General features: G+C 46.0%; 1 protein-coding gene across 30 annotated transcripts in view; it reads left to right on the top strand.

Annotated features, from left to right (window-relative positions):
• The window catches only part of nrxn3a (neurexin 3a), a 1,599,218-nt gene extending 1,582,714 nt beyond the window's left edge, over positions 1-16,504 (top strand). For 16 of the 30 annotated variants that reach the window (XM_080202243.1, XM_080202236.1, XM_080202242.1 and 13 more), the window contains one exon: positions 14,909-16,504. In XM_080202243.1, coding sequence (XP_080058369.1) covers positions 14,909-15,831 — 923 coding nt within the window. In that variant the 3' untranslated portion in view covers positions 15,832-16,504. Of the gene's footprint in view, positions 1-13,721; positions 14,428-14,908 lie in introns of all 30 variants that reach the window. The other 14 variants (XM_080202257.1, XM_080202249.1, XM_080202248.1 and 11 more) reach the window with 3 other exon arrangements.
• The last annotated feature ends 1,043 nt before the right edge of the window (positions 16,505-17,547 follow it).

Genomic DNA, 17,547 nt, shown 5'->3' with positions numbered 1-17,547 from the left:
ATGTGTTCACTGGTAAATCCAACAGGGAATTCAGGGAAAAGACTTTTACTCCGAGATTGCTCAGACTGTGGAACTGGTGACTGCAAGAAGGAATTGAGGCAAACAGCACAGTTGTATTTTAAGGGCAAACTACATAAACACATGAGGGGAAAATTATTCGGAAGATCTGTTGATAGGATGAGACAAAGTTAGGTTGAGATGAGCAGGCTTGTGTGGAGCATACATGTTGTGCTAGCATGGAGCAGATGGCCTGAATGGCCTGCTTCTCTGCTGTACATTTTACATACTAAGTTGAGCTACCTCATCAGCTAACTGGATAAAACCAACACTTGTGTGCTTGTGAGACACTTAGACCAAGGAAAATCTCAGCGCAACACGATGGCACAGTGGTGAGCGTGGCTGCCTCAAAGCGCCAGGAACCCGGGTTCAATTCTGACCTTGGTTGACCATATGGAGTTTGCATGTTCTCCCCGTGTCTGCGTGGGTTTCCTCCGGGTAATCCAATTTCCTCCCACACTCCAGAGATGTGGATTGGTCATGCTAAAATTGCCTCTTAGTGTTCTAAGATGTGCAGGTTAGAGGGATTACTAGGGTAAATGCACGGGAATAGGGCCTGAGTGGGATTGTTGGTGCCGGCTCGATGGGCCAAATGGCCACCTTCCGCACTGTCTGTACTCTGTGATTCTGTTCTGCACCAATCTCAGCCAGAACCACCATTGTGGGAAAATCTTACTATCACTGTATGGGGAATTAGTGAGTGACCTGTACAGCCTTAGTCTCCTTATTTAGAATCATAGCACCCCTACAGTGTAGAAGGGGGCCATTCAGCCCATCAACTCTGCATCTCACCCAGATCCTATTCCCATAACCCCACATAGTTACACTACTAATCCCCCTGACACTAAGGGGCAATTTAGCATGGCCAATCCACCTAACCCGCACATCTTTGGGAGGAAACTGGACCATCCGGAGGAAACTCATCCAGACGCAGGCAAAATGTGCAAACTCCACACAGACAGTGACCCGAGGCTGGAATTGAACCCGTGTCCTTGGCGCTGTGAGGCAGCAGTGCTAACCACTGCGCCACCGTGTCACCCTTGAAGGGATATACTTGCATTGAAGGCAGTTTTCAGAAGGTTTACTCTGAGATGAAGCAGTTATCTCATGTGGATTGGTTGAGCAGGTTTGATTACACTCATATATAAGATATACCGGCTACACCCATTGGAGTTTAGAATAATGAGAGGTGATCGGGCAACGAATGGTGTGGCCCAACCAGTGACACCCACATCCCGTGAACGGATAGAAAGAAAGATCCAGAAAGAAGCTGAACCCCGGCAGGTGTCACAGACCATTAGAAAAAATGCATTGTGTGTATGAGAAAACTATTCCATCTTCTACATGGAACGATAAACCAAGTTCCAGTCTGCTCTCTCAGGCGAGTGTAAAACATCCCCTGGTGCCACATGCCCTGGTCAGTATTGATCCCTCGATCAAGAGCACGCAAGCATATTGTCCAGCCATTATCAGGCTGCTCTTTCTGGGAGCTGGCCCGCTGTGTCGGAAATTGGTTGTCTTCTTTCCCTGCGTGACCACAGGGACAAGACTTCAAAAGGACCTAATTGAGTGTAAATTGCTGTGGGACATCTGGAGGTCACAAAAAGGTGCTGTATAAATTCAAGTTCTTCCGCTTGGAGGAGGCCTCTTTGTTTGGAGATAAATTTGAGAATCACCGGTTCAGCATGAAATTTTAATTTGGTCATTGAAGTAGTTCCCAGTTAATGAATCAGCTGCTTTGGGGTGTCATTTTCCAGCTATAATGAGATATCATCTCACAGTGATAATGCCGTGACTCCATTCACAGCCCAAAATAAATTATTCAAACACATCCTTAAAGGGTCACTGAGGATGATCTGTTTAACCTGGTGTACTGACGAAGAATAGAGGGTGATGAAATCATGAGAAGGCCAGAGAAACAATATAAAATAAGGGGTACCATTCTTACAGTGCTGCAGGAGCAGAGTGACCTGGCTGTGTATGTACATTGATCTGATTTGATTTATTATTGTCACTGTATTAACATACAGTGAAAAGTATTGTTTCTTGCACAGTATGCAGACAAAACATACTGTTCATAGAGAAGGAAAGGAGAGGGTGAAGAACGTCGTGTTACAGTCACAGCTAGGGTGTAGAGGAAGATCAGCTTAATGCGGGGGAGGTCCATTCAAAAGTCAGACAGCAACAGGGAAGAAGCTGTACTTGAGTCAGTTGATACGTGACCTCAGACTTTTGTATCTTTTTCCCATCAGAAGAAGGTGGAAGAGATAATGTCCAGGGCGTGTGGTGTCCTTAATTATGCTGGCTGCTTTTCCGAGGCAGTGGGAAGTGTAGACAGAGTCAATGGATGGGAGGCTGGTTTGTGTGATGGAGTGGGCTACACTCATGATTGGAGGAAAGGCAAATTGTGCGGAGGGTGTGGAGAGTCTACAGAAGGATCTAGATAGGCTGGGCGAATGGGCCAGGAAATGGCAAATGGAATTTAATGTTGGTAAGTGTGAGGTGGTCCACTTTGGTAGGAAGAATGGTAGGAAGGATTATCACTTACGTGGCGAAAAACTGCAGCAGGCGACGGTGCAGAGGGACCTCGGGGTCCTTGTGCATGAGTCGCAAAAACCCAGCTTGCAGGTGCAGCAGGTGGTCAGGAAGGCGAATGGGATGCTGGCCTTCATAGCGAGGGGGATTGAATATAAAAGTAGGGAGGTCTTGCTGCAGCTGTATAGGGCATTGGTGAGGCCGCAGCTGGAGTACTGTGTGCAGTTTTGGGTGCCGTACTTACGCAAGGATATTTTGGCCTTGGAGGGAGTGCAGAGGAGGTTTACTAGGCTGATACCGGAGTTGAGGGGTTGAGCTATGAGGAGAGGCTGAATAAACTAGGCTTGTACTCGTTAGAGTTTAGAAGAATGAGGGGAGATCTCATTGAGACGTATAAGATGATGAATGGGATGGATAGGATAGAGGTGGAGAGACTCTTCCCGCTCAGAAAGGATAATAGGACTAGGGGGCACAGCCTCAATATAAAAGGGGGGCGGTTTAGAACGGAGTTGAGGAGGAACTTCTTCACTCAAAGGGTGGTGAATCTCTGGAATTCTCTGCCCGTTGAAGTGGTGGAGGCTGCCTCGCTAAATATTTTTAAGACGTGGGTTGATGGGTTTTTGATAAGAGAGGGGATTAAGGGTTATGGGGAGAGGGCGGGAATGTGGAACTGAGCAGCGACAGATCAGCCATGATCTTATTGAATGGCGGGGCAGGCTTGAAGGGCTAGATGGCCTACTCCTGCTCCTATTTCTTATGTTCTAATGACCCTTTGTAGTTTCGTGTGGTCTTGGGCAGAGCAGGTGCCCATACCAAGCTGTGATACAACCAGAAAGAATGTTTTCTATGTCACAGATCATTGAAGGTGGCAGGACAGTTAATAAACAGAGGGCAGTTAATAAAGCATATAATATTCTGGGCTTTATTAATAGGGACATAGAATACAAGAGCAAGGATGAGGAACTTCAGTGTTGAGGATAGATTGGAGAGTGAGGGAGTATTCTCGTTGGAGAGATGAAGGCTGAGAGGAGATTTGATAGAGATGTTCAAAATCACTAAGAGGCTAGACAGAGTAGATAGGGAGAAACTGTTCCCGCTCATAACAAGATTGAAAATGAAGGGTGATATGGTTTCAAGTCAGGATGGTGAGTGACTTGGCGGGGTGGGGGGGCGGGTAGCGGTGAGGGTGGGGGACACTTCCAAATGCTGGTGTTCCCAGGCATCTGCTGCCCTTGTTCTAGGTGGTAGCCATTCCGGGCTTGGAAGGTGCTATCAAGAGAGGCTTGATGATCAAGATTGTCAAGATATTAAGGGGAGTGGACAGGAGGGATAGTGTGAAAATGTTTCAGCTTGGCCATGTTAAATTGCCTGTTAATGTCCCAAGGTGTGTAGGTTAGGAGAATTGACACTTCTGGGACATTCACGGGCAATTTAGCATGGCCAATCCACCTAACCCGCACACCTTGGGATACTAATAGGCAATTTAGCGTGGCCAATCCACCTAACCTACATATTTTAGGACAGTAAGGGGCAATTTAGCATGACCAATTTCTTTAACCTATGTATCCTGGGACAATAAAGAGCAATTTAGCATAGCCCAATCCACCCAACCTGCACATCTTTGGACAATAAGGGACAATTTAGCATGGCTAATTACCTAACATACAATTCTCCTAATTGACCATGCTAAATTGCCTGTTAATGCCCCAAGGTGTGTAGGTTTGGTGGATTGGCCATGCTAAATTGCCTGTTAATGCCCCAAGGTGTGTCGGTTTGGTGGATTGGCCATGGTAAATGTGGGTTATGGGGATAGGTTGGATGGAGAACTTGTGTAAGATGCTCTGTCAGAGATTCGGTGCAGACTCGATGGGCCGAATGGCCGCCTTGTGCACTGTGGGGATTCTATGATGGAGCTGCAATGTCGAGGGGGAAATTTAATTGAAGATTTGAAATGGTGTCAAGCTGTTTCCGGGAGCGGAACGGTCAGTACAGAGGTCATCGGTTTAACTGAATTGGCAAAAAAAAATCACCAGGACATTTTATGAATGCAGTGAACTGGAATGTATTGCATGGAGGGAAGGTGATTCAGCTTTAACCCTCAACAATTGTCTCAGTGCGTGAAGGGGAAAAAGCTGCAAAGCCATGGGGAAGAGGCAGGGGAGTGGGAATAATAACTGGATAGTTCTTTCAAAGAGCTCGTGTAGAGATGATAGGCTGAATGATCTGCTTCAATGTTTGATTTGATTTGATTTATTATTGTCACATGTATTAGCATACAGTGAAAAGTATTGTTTCTTGCGCACTCTACAGACAAAGCATACCCTTCATAGAGAAGGAAAGGACAGAGTGCAGAATGTAGAGTTACAGTCATAGCTAGGGTGAAATCGGTCAACAGTCTGACAGCAGCAGGGAAGAAGCTGTTCTTGAGTTGGTTGGTACGTGACCTCAGAGTTTTGTATCTTTTTCCCGATGGAAGAAGGTGGAAGAAAGAATGTCCGGGGTGCGTGAGGTCCTTAATTATGCTGATTGCTTTGCCGAGGCAGCGGGAAGTGTAGACAGAGTCAATGACTGGAAGGATGGTTGGTATGGTGGATTGGGCTATGTTTATTAACCTTTGTAACTTCTTGTGGTCTTGATGTGGAGATGCTGGCGTTGGACTGGGGTGTGCACAGTAAGAAATCTCACAACACGGTCCAGTGGGTTTATTTGAAACCTCGAGCTTTCGGAGTGCTGCTTCTCGCCAGATGAAGGAGCAGCGCTCTGAAAGCTCGTGATACCAAATAAACCTGTTGGACTTTAACCTGGTGTTATGGGACTTCTTGTGGTCTTGGGCAGAGTAGGAGCCATGCCAAGCTGTGGTACAACCGAAAAGAATGCTTTCTGTGGTTCATCTGTAAAGGTTGATGAGAGTTGTAGCTGACATGCCATTGTTTTTAAATGATATGAGCAAGAGGAGGCCATTTGGCCCTTCAAGCCTGTTCTACCATTTAATATGATCATGGCTGGTCATCCAGCTCAATAGCCTAGTCTTGCTTTCTCCCCATAACCTTTGATTCCATTCACCCCAAGCACTATATCTGGCTGCCTCTTGAATGCATTCAATGTTTCGGCAAAATTTCCTTTGTCTTCTGAGAAAATAGAGGCATTGGTGGGCTTTCTTAACTATAGTGTCGGCACTGGGGCAATTTAGCTCACCCTCACACTCCCCATGCTGATGTAGGCTTCCTCGGCGCTTGTCAGCTCCTGGTCAACTTTCAGCGCCGTTCACCCACCTACCGCACTGCCCCCACCGCCCCCCCCCCCCCCATCCCCCCGACCCCCTGCCACTCCTGCTTCCACCCCCTGTTAAATGCTACTCCAGGGGTTATTGGATGAGATAACTAATTGTCTGGCCAAAGGTGTAGGTTTGAAGGAATATTTATAAGGAGAAAAGTGAGGTTGAGAGGCAGGGAGGTGTAGGGAGGGAATTCCAGAGCTTGGAACTCGGGCAACTGAAGGTACGGCCACCGGTGGTGGAGATATGAATATTGGGAAGAGTCCAGAGTCAGAGGAGCGCAGATATTTTGGAGGTTTTTGGGACTGGCAGAGATTGTAGAGATAGAGAGAGGCAAAACCACGGAAGGATTTGAGAACAAGGAGTGAGAATTTTAAAGCCGATACATTGTTTGACGGGGAGCCTGGGTATGGCAGCGAGAACAGAGGTGATCAGGGAATTTGCTGTAAGTTAGGATGCAGGCTGCTGACAGAAAGGGCACTGTGAAGAGGACATGCAAGGTAAAACAAGGTGTATCCTTCCCCTGCTGCAGTAGTAGAGGACACAAGGGAGAGAGCTGACTGTTAAGTAGAAAGGTCAGATCAGTATTTAATAATTTTATCATTTGTAGTCTCAGGGGTAATTTCTGTGGTTTATAGTTTGTAAAGGTTATATTCGATCATAACGAGGAGCAGGAAAGAAGGGCCCAAGAGAGTTGGATATAATCTGAAACAGAACATCTTTCAAAAGTTTAATTTAAAGGAGTAAGACATGACAGGAGACCTCAAAGCCGTGGTCTGCTCTTCATGCTCCATGTGGGAGGCTGGGAACGTTTCCCAGTGCCCAGGGCCAGCATGTGTGCGTGAAGCGTCTCCAGCTGCAGCTCCTGGATGGCCGTGTTTCAGAGCTGGAGCAGCAGCTGGGAATACTGTGGAGCATCCGCGAGGCGGACAGTATCGTGGTTAACATGTATAGAGAGGTGGTCACACCGCAGGCAGGAAGGGAACGGGTGGCCACCACTCAGAGCAAGAGAGATAGGCAGGAAGTGCAGGGATCTCCTGTGGCTATTTCCCTGCAAAACAGATATATCGTTTTGGATACTGTTGAGGAGAATGACCTTTTAGGAGAAAACAGCAATGGCTAAATCTGTTACAACATGGTTGGTTCCATTGCAGAGGGGAGGAATAAAAAGTGTGGGAGTGCAATAGTTACAGGGGATTCAATTGTCAGGAGAATAGATAGACATTTCTGTGGCCACAGACGAGACTTCAGGGTGGTGTATTGCTTCCCTGGTGCTAGGGTCAAGGGTGACTCGGAGCGACTACAGGACATTCTGAAGGGGGAGGGCAAACAGCCAAAGGTCGTAGTACACATTGTTACAAATGACATAAGTAAAAAAAGGGATGAGGTCCTAAAAGCAGAATTGAGGGAGCTGGGAAGCAAGCTGCGAAGTGGGACCTCAAAGGTAATGATCTCAGGATCACTACCTGTACCACGTGCTAGTCAGAGTCGAAACAGCAGGATACATAGGATAAGTATGTGGCTGAAAAGATGGTGTCGGGGGAGGATTTCGGGTTCCTGGGGCATTGGGATCGGTTCTGGGGGAGGTGGCACCTGTACAAACTGAATGGGTTACACCTGGCCAGGATCGGGACTGGTGGGGTGTACTTGCTAGAGTGGTTGGGGAGGGTTTAAACTAATATGGGATGGGAACGTTTGCAAGGATTCAGAGCAGGAGGAATTAAGGACAAGCGAAAAAGACTTGTGAATAAGGAAAGTGATAGGCAGAGATATCAAGAGCCAGAGTCAGATAAGGACCAGGTAAAAAATACTCGGAAAGAGGAAAGAAATATTGAAAGTGAACACCTTAAGGTTTTGTGCCTGAATGCTCAGAGATTGATTAGTTGCACAAATAGATGCAAAGGAGTATGATATAGTTGGCCTTACGGAGGATGTGGCTCCAAGGTGACCAAGGATGGGAACTAAATATTGAGGGTTATTCAGTGTTTAGGGAAGACAAACAGAAAGGAGAAGGTGATGGAGTTGCATTGTTGATCAAAGATGATATTGATACGATATTGAGGAAAGATATTGGCATAGATGATATAGAATCTGTATGGACTGAGTTAAGAAACAATAAGTGGGGGTGGTGTTCGGACCACCAAGCTGTAGTGGTAATGTTGGGAAAAGCATTAGTCAGGATATCAGAAGCGTGCATTAAAGGAATATCTGATTATGGATGACTTTAATCTGTATATAGTTTGGGAAAGTCCAAATTAGTCACAGTACAAAAGAGAAGGAATTTCTGGAGTGCTTATAGGATGGTTTTCTGGAGCAAAACGATGAGGAATCAACAAGGGAACAGGCCATTTTGGGCTGAGTGTTGCGGAGTGTTGAAAGATTAGTTGGCAATCTAGTTGAGAGAGAACCCTTGGGGGTGAATGACCAAATATGGTAGAATTCTTTGTCAAGGTGGATAGTGACATAGTTGATTCTGAGACCAGGGTCTTGAATCTTAGTAAAGATAACTATGATCATGTGAGGCATGAATTGGCCGTGATGGACTGGGAAACATTACTGAAAGTAAAGACAGTGGACAGGCATTTAAAGAACAAATAGATGAACTCCAGAAGTTGTTTATTCCTGTTTGGCACAAGAATGGGAAGGGAATTGTTGCCAAACCAAGGCTTACAAGGGAGATTAGAGAGAGTATCAGATTTAAAGAAGGAGCCTACAAATTGGCAAGAAAAACAAAAAGGCTTGAAAATTGGGAGCAGTTTAAAATTCAGCATAGGCGAACCATGAGATTGATTAAGAAGGGAAAAATAGAGCGTGAAGGTCAACTAGCGGGGAACATAACTGATTGCAAAAGTATGTAAAGAGAAATAGATTGACAAAAATGAACGAAAACGGGAGAATTCATAACGGGGACTTTAAGAAATGGCCAAGGAATTAAATTCATACTTTGCTTCAATCTTCACAAAGGAAGACATGAATAATGTAGCAGAGTTGCTGACAGAAACATGTTTTAGTGAGGAGCTGAAGGAAATCAGCATTAGTAGAGAAATGGTTTCGGGGAAATTGGTGGAATTGGTGGCTAAATCTCCAAGTCCTGATAATCTTCATCCCAGAGTACTTCAGGAAGGGGCCCTGGGAATACTAGATCCATTGGTGGTATATTTTCCAAATTTCTTTAGACTCTGGAATAGTTCCTGCAGATCGGAGGGTAGCTAATGTAAGCTTGCTTTTCAAAAAGGGAGATAGAGCGAAAATAGGAAACTATAGACCAGTGAGCCTAACGTCAGTACTGGGGAAGTTACTGGAGTCCAGTATCAAGGATTGTAAACTCAGCATTTAGGAGGCAGTGGTATAATCAGACAAAGTCAGCACGGATTTACAAAAGGGAAACCATGCTTGACAAATCTGTTGGATTTTTTTGAGGATGGAACTAGCAGAGTTAACCAAGGAGAACCTGTGGATGTGATTTATTTAGACTTTCATAAGGCTTTCAACATAGTCTCATGTTACAGATTACTATGTAAAGTTAAAGCACATGGGATTGCAGGTAATGTCTGGAGATGGGTAGAAAGCTGGTTAGCAGATAGGAAGCAAAGAGTTGGCATAAATGGGTCTTTTTCTGATTGACAGTCAGTGACTAGTGGAGTTCCGCAGGGGTCTGTGCCAGAATCCCAACTGTTCACATTGCATATTAATGGTTTGGAAGAGGGAACTGAATGTAATATCTCCAAATTTGCAGATGGTACAAAGTTGGGTGGGAGGGTAAGCTGTGAGGAGGATGCAGACAATCTTCAGTGTGATTTGGACAGGCTGAGTGTGTGGGTATCTGCATGGCAGATGCAGGATAATGTGGATAAATGTGAGGTTATCCACTTTGGTAGCAATAATAGGAGGACAGTTTATTACTTGAATGGGCTCGAAGGACCAAATGGCCGACTCCTGCTTCCACTTTCTATGATTTCTGTTTCTATTTGGGTGGGCTCACGTTTGCAGAGCGGCCAGTGAAGAATGCGTTGTAACAGCTGGGTTGAGAGGACAAAGGTCGCAGCAGTAGGTGAGCTGAGGCGGGGGTGGGGGGGGGTGCGGGGGGGGTGGTGTCGGGTGAGGTTACAGGAGTAGAAATTGGCAGTGTTAATGATGGCACGCATGGTCAGTACCTCATCATGGGAAATACGTGTGAAGTAAAAGGGGGGAGTTACGGTTCAGATTCAGTATCCCACCCCCCCCCCGATTTGTGGGATCAGGGCAGACAGAGTGGAAAGTGGACTCCAAGGAGTTTTAATTCCCAGCGAGAAAGTCGGTTGTGAGAAAGTAGGTTGGTAATCTACATTCAACCTCGCAAAGTCCTGGAAATGCCACGTTTGAGTGGCACGGTGGTTCGCACCGCCACCTCACAGCGCCAGGCACTGATTCCAGGCGTGGGGCACTGTTCTCACAGAGTCGTCACGTTCTCCCCATATCCGCAAGGGTTTCCTCCGGGCGCTCCAGTTTCCTCCCACAGTCCGAAAGACGTGCTGGTTGGGTGCGTTGGCCAATGCTAAGTTCTCCCTCAGTGTACCCGCCGGAGTGTGGCGATGAGGGGATTTTCACAGTAACTTCATTGCCGTGTTAATGGAAGCCGACTTGTGACACCGATAAGGAATAACCTTTAATACCAGTTTACCGGCGGTACAGTCAAGCGTCTGGAGTCAGCACAGAATCCTCGCTTAAGATCTCTAAGAAAGCGCAACCAGATCAAACACAGAGAAATGGCGCAGTTGGAGGAGTCACGTGCGGCCTGATCTATTGGCTGAGAGGCCTCATGGCGAACCCTTCTCGAGATTGACAAAAGTGTTGCTCTTGTGTGAAAATTCTCATCCCCGCTCCCCCTCCCGCTCCCTCCCCCCACAAGATTCCCCTGTTGAATGATGCTGTTTTTTTCCCTTCAAAACAAAGTTGTGCCCTCCTCACCTTTAACCTTTCTCTTTCCTGCTAACCTTCTCCCCCCACCCCCCCCGCCCCGCCCTCCCCTGCTCTAGCTTGCTTCTGTTCTTAAACTTTCCCTAAGTGCAACTTACTTTAAGCATGCATATTAACACTTGCAATAAAGGTAACCCAGTTTTAGCCAATTCTTTTACCTCTGTACATCCAGACTGCACGCCGCTTTTTACACACAGAAAAACAAAAAAAAACTTCTGTATCTTATATATATATGAAAATAAGGAAAAACTGAAGGAGAAATTGTACTAAAATAGCGATAATGTCACCTCATTTCACATGCCCCAGGTGACAGGTATATATATATATATATATTTGTGTCCCCCACATTCTGTCTGTAGCTGTGCATCTGGCTGTTCATCTGTAACAGTGTGTTTGGGGGGAAATTAGTTGCTTTAGTTCACACTTTCCTCCCAGTCTCTGGGAGAAAGATAATGGCTTTGTCAGTAGATTTTTTTTGGTTCACGTTTTGGGGGTGGGGGGGGAGGCGGGCTTTACATTTTTTTAAATGCTAAGATCGCTTTCTTCTTTTTTTCTTCTTTTTGGGAAAAAAAAAACAACTTAAATATCTGTGTTGGTAATTTTCTTCTTTTTTTCCGGTGAAGTACGCAAACCACTTCAAGGCGTGACAGCAGATTCGGCACTGTGTGGGTGGGGGGGAGGGAGGGGGTGGTGGGTGGTGGGGGGAGTGGGGGGGGGCGGGGGGGAGGGGAGGGAGGGGTGTGGTGGGGTGTTTTTTTTTAAAATCTATGTCCATATATATCCGTGGGGCGGCACAGGGGCAGAGTGTTTAGCGCTGTTGCCTCACAGCACCAGGGACTCCCGACTTGGGTCACTGTCTGCGCGGAGTTTGCACGTTCTCCCCGTGTCTGCCTGGGTTTCCTCCAGGTGCTCCGGTTTCCTCCCACAGCCCAAAAGACTCTGCTGGTTAGGGCGCGTTGGCCGTGCTAAATTCTACCTCAGTGTACCCGCACAGGCGCCAGAATGTGGCGACTGGGGGATTTTCACAGTAACTTCATTGCAGTGTTAACGTAAGCCTACTTATGACAATAATAAATTTAAACTAATCAGTCCCCCTGGCCTGCTCTTCCTCCATACATATGGAGCCCTGCTAACTTTTACTCCCTTTTCAAAATTCAAGACCACCAGACCATAAGACACAGGAGCAGAATTAGGCCACTCAGCCCATCAGAGTTTGCTCCGCCATTCAATCATGGCTGATATTTTTCTCATCCCCATTCTCCTGCCTTTTCCCCACAATCCCCTTATTAATTAAGAACCTAAATATCTCTGTCTTAAAGATATTCAATGGCCTGGTCTCCACAGCCTTCTGCGGCAAAGAGTTCCACAGATTCCCCACTCTCTGGCTGAAGAAATTCCTCCTCATCTCTGTTTTAAAGGATCATCCCTTTAGCCTGAGGTTGTGCCCTCTGGTTCTAGTTTTTCCTACTAGTGGAAACATCCTCTCCGTGTCCACTCTATCCAGGGCCTCGCAGTGTCCTGTAAGTTTCAATAAGATCCCCCCCTCATCCTTCTAAACTCCAACGAGTCCAGACCCAGAGTCCTAATTTACCGAAATCTCTCCTGGAAGTTGGCAAAAGGGGATTTTCACAGTAACTTCATTGCTGTGTTAATGTCAGCCCACTTATGACACTGAGAAGAATAAATTTAAACGTGTATACAGGAACCACGCAAATCTCCCTTCCCCTTGTCGGTTTAGGCTGGGTGGTCTCCATGACAATTGACCAACTGGCAACATGGGTGGTGGGATGGGAGGTAGTTGGTAATTAGTCCCCTGATCCTTCCCTCCGAATTGCCTCGATGCAAACCCTCCTGCACCTTGTTTATCTGCTCGCTCCAGTCCTACAGGTTCAGCTATCATATATTCTGTTCCCAGCGACTATATGCATCCAGAGTGGGTCCCACCTTCATGTTATTTTAAACAATGGCGCCCAGAGTCCGGGATGTCACCCACCAGGTTTTGAGACCTCGTGGGGAGATTCTCACTCGTCCACCGTAGAAGTTGTTGCCTTTCAACCCAGCCAGACCCGATTCTGTTTGCACACGGAGGCACGGTGGCACAGCGGCTAACACTGCTGCTTCACAGCATCAGGGACCCAGCTACGATCCCCGGCTCGGGTCACTGACTGTATGGAGCCTGCACCTTCTCCCCATGTCTGCGTGGGTTTCCTCTGGGTGCTCCGGTTTCTTCCCACCGTCCAGAGACGTGCGGGTTAGGCGCATTGGCCGTGCTAAATTCTCCCTCAGTGGACCCAAACAGGTGCCGGAGTGTGGGGACCCGAGGATTTTCACAGTAACTTCATTGCGGCGTTAATGTAAGCTCACTCTTGACACCAATGAATAAAACAAGACTTGGGATGCCGATAGGTTTTTCGGGGAAGCTGGCATCCCACAATTCCCATCGAGACCCTATTCCCCTGCCAACTCCAGAAGGGCGAGGTGGGGGCTGAGGAGGTGGGTGCGGGTAAAAGAAAATACCTGAGATTGGCTGGCACTTTGATTTAAATATACATTTCAGCAAAAACCTTCTGCGAACATCCTTTTTAAAAGCGATGAGACGATTGCAAAAGCGCGCACGGTTTGAAGTGGTTTCGATGTAGAGGGAGCGGTTGGAACTATTTTGACAATGATTTATTTCGGGGGTGAGCGGGGGGGGAGGGAGGGTTTTTCGGGAAAAGCTGTTTCTTTTAAACAGAGAAAAGAATATTTATCTCTCTCTCTCTTTTTCTATGGACTGCATGATGAAGAAGTTGCAGTTTAGGGTTTGTGAAAATGTCAGTGTTAGAGTTATGTTTTTTTTCCGTAGACGGGCATATATATATGCTCAATTGTTTGTATATCCCTACTCCCTTCCTTACAGCTCAGAGCTCTAACGCTGCCAGATTGCTTCGTTCCACCTATACATGGACATGGCAAATTTTATACACATTCACTCCTGCCATCTTCATCTCCCACATATTGCACTCATAGGTTGGAACCTGGATTTAAAAAAAAACCTTTAAAACAATCATTACCCTCTCCCTCTCCCTCACCTACCCTCCTTCATCTGCCTCCCTATCTTTTAAGCAGTGTTAACAAAACTGAAAGAAAAAATGTACTGTATCAGTCATCCAGTCGTTTAAAACCAGGAAAGGAAAAAAAAATAAAGATTTAATTTAAACGAAGAGAAGAGAGAAAATATATATATCAGCGTAAAAGATTTCAGAACAGAAAAAAACAACAGACCAAGGAAGCATTAGATTTGTAGATATTTAAACAAGCAAAAAAAAGGAGAGATGTTCAAGTTAAACAATGTACAGTCTTTTCTTTTGTAATACTTGAGATATTTTAAAAAAAAACAACAGCAAAGAATAATCTATTAGTGCAGAGTTAATTTTCATGTTGTATGGTGTGGATGTATATGTACTGTTGCCTCCCCCTCCTTGTAATCATTTTGTCAATGAGCAAGTTTTGTGCTAAAAGGAAAAATTTACAACGATATAGAAAACTTGTCCAAAAGCATCTTACACAACTTTCTTTTTATAAATTCTTTCTTCATGCCAAAATCATGCGGGCAATTTGTTGATGTAAGTTGACTGAGAATTACGTGCTATACTCTTTTTTTAACGTATATGTATGTATAAACATATATATATATGTGTGTGTGTGTGTGTGTGGCCTCTTTCTTGGATGTATCTATCGTAGGCCGTAATGCTTTTTATTTAATGTGTGCGTGTGTTAAAATTTATTTATAACCTTGAATCTTTTTCTTCTTTGCGAACGTTAAGCGTATGTTTAAAAAACAAAGTCATAAGTATTGGTGTTAGTGTTTCTTTTTGATTTGCTGAGTGCTCTAAGTGAGTAAAAGGACTGCCGTTTTCTTTGCAGCCGTAAACACTGTTGCATCCCTGTGTGCCGTGGTTTTGGTTTGGCTTTACGTTCGCCGGAGAGGGATTGCGTGTGCATGTGCGCGTGTGGGTGCGCGTGGGGGGGGGTGGGGGATTGGGGGGGGAGGGGGGGAAACGCCCGAGTCCTTCTCTAACTTCCTTCTTTCTCCTTCCATCCTAGGAGGTGAATTAGTTTTCCCCGTAGCGACAGAAGAAGCCTTAGCAACCCCTCCTCTTGCCACTCGTGCACCTTTCATTCCCCTCCTACCTACCTTCCGCCCTCTCCTCACCATTATTGAGAGCACCAAAGATTCCCTCTCCATGATCCCTGAGGTGGGGTTACCTTGCTTGTCGGAGCACGACCACGATGATTGTGATGCTGGCTTGGTGATATCTGGTTATGGCTCAGGGGAGGCACTTGACTCTAACCTACCCCCTACTGATGATGAAGATTTTCACACCACCTTGTCCTTGGTAACAGATAAGACCTTGTCCACATCGGCCTTCGAAGGTGGCTACAAAGCGCACGCACCCAAGTGGGAGTACAAGGACTTTAGACCTAACAAAGCGTTCGAATCCGGTAGGACTACTACCACAGCCTCTCCCCCTGAGCTGCTCAGCTCTGCAGTCTCCGTGCCGCCCGGAAAGGTGCCCAAGTTGCCCGCGGGCAAGTTGAATACGCGTGAGCAGAAGCCGCACCCCGGCCTAGTGTTGGTTCCTTTGCCCACCGCGTACGAAGTAGACAGCACCAAGCTGAAGAGTCCCCTAGTCACCTCACCCATGTTCCGTAATGTACCCACAGCACACCCCACGGAGCCGGGAGTCCGACGGGGCCCGGGGGCCTCGGAGGTGGTGCGGGAATCGAGCAGCACGACGGGGATGGTCGTAGGGATAGTGGCGGCAGCAGCCCTCTGCATCCTGATCCTCCTGTACGCCATGTACAAGTACCGGAACAGAGACGAAGGGTCTTACCAGGTAGATGAGACGCGTAATTATATCAGCAACTCCGCGCAGACCAACGGCACTGTTGTCAAGGAGAAACAGCAGAGTGCCAAAGGCAGCAGTAAGAAGCACAAAAACAAGGATAAAGAGTATTATGTGTAGAGGAAAAGAGCGGACAAAACAGAAAGAGAAGGAAAAGGAAAATGAAAAACGACGACGTTAAATAAAAAGGAGACACAATTGAAATATATATAATAGAGATATATATATATATATGAAATATGATGGTGCAAATCTGTGACTTGACTTAGATTTTAAACACACACACACACACTAAATAAAAACTCTTTTGGGAAACAAAAAATTTTGAAAACAGAACAAAAAAAAAATCCAAATACAGCCTGGAGCCTGGGAACTGTGATATGCACTGTGGCAAACAAAATTAACTTACAGAGTGAAACTGTATGTGCTTTAAGACAATTGACACACACACACAGACACACACACAGACACACACACGCATAGAGCTATCATAGCAACCAGAAACCTTGCGTTCTGGTGATGGAATCTCCGACTAATGAAGACTCCACGGCCTCCTCGGTTTTTATCCTGGATGCGACTGTTAAGACTATGTGACATTTCGCATTTTATCGAGGTTAATTAATGAATTAATTTTTTTTTTCCCAGTTGTGAAAGCTGTGTAATGATTCCTTTTTCCTTTTTTCTTTCCAAAAACTTTTCTTGCTCTTTTTTGCTGTGTGGAGCATGTAATTGCGACATGTGTAAGATAGTGTCCAACTCGGAGCGTGGGCCCTGGGAGAGACGGAGAGTCACGTTGGCGGGGGGGGTGGGAGGGTGGTGGGAGGAGAAGGTGGGGAGGGTTGGGGCGGGGGGGAGAGAGCAGAGATGTGGGGATTGATAGTGGTGTGTGTGTGTGTGTGTGTATGGGCTTATGTGTGGGTGTGTGTGTGTGTGCAGTCAGACTCTGTCTCCTGACCCCCCCACCCCGCCCCCCCCCCACACCCCTCCACACAGCCCCCCCACTACCACCAACCTCCTTCTCTCGGAAAAAGGGACTTCCGCTGTTTAAACTTTGTATCGTTTCTACATCTCAAATCGTGGTGTCCTCTTTATGATTTGCTGTCCGCAATAAAATTGTACTAGGTATACGAACATTTAATAAAACAAGAGACGAACGAAGAACAAGAGGCAAAGTGGGAGACGCGCACAGATCGAGCAGCGGGTCTGTGCGGGAATACTGACTTTCAACTGAGGTGACCACCTTCTTGTTTAAGAGCTGTTAACTGTACGACATATTACTCTTAGACTGTGGTAGATAGAAAACAGCTACTTAAAAACCATAGCTGTGGTTCTGAGTTTTCAGTAAATGATTGTGGTGCATGCACATTCAAAAAAAACAATAAAATTAACCACATCATATACACTATGGTGTTCCATTTTGATGAAAGAGTAAAAAAAACCAACGGATTCACTGGCCAAACTTACCATTGTGACTTTTGATTTGAGTAATTTGATCGATGTGTGCTTTACCTCTCTCTTTCTCTCTCGCTCTCTCTCTCTCTCATTGCCTTTGTTGGATTTTAATTTTCTTTGGGCCCATAGCCTACCTTCGAAACTATGTGCTGTGTTGTAACTGTCGACCACAACAGAAGGAAGCATGATTGAATGGCAGAGCAGACTCGATGGGCCTAGTTCTGCTCCCTGTGGTCCGAACGGTCTTGTAGTCTAAGCATGGTCAAGGGGAAATGCTGGTCCCTGGTCATCCAGACTTTCAACACAATTATATATATATATATATATTTCAAAAAAATTACAAACCTGAATGATGTGAGTTTTCATAAATCAACAGTCAAACCG

This window comes from Carcharhinus amblyrhynchos, chromosome 14, assembly GCF_965287045.1.
Source record: "Carcharhinus amblyrhynchos chromosome 14, sCarAmb.v2.hapA, whole genome shotgun sequence".
NCBI lineage: Eukaryota > Metazoa > Chordata > Chondrichthyes > Carcharhiniformes > Carcharhinidae > Carcharhinus > Carcharhinus amblyrhynchos.
This window is presented reverse-complemented; position numbering and strand designations above follow the sequence as displayed.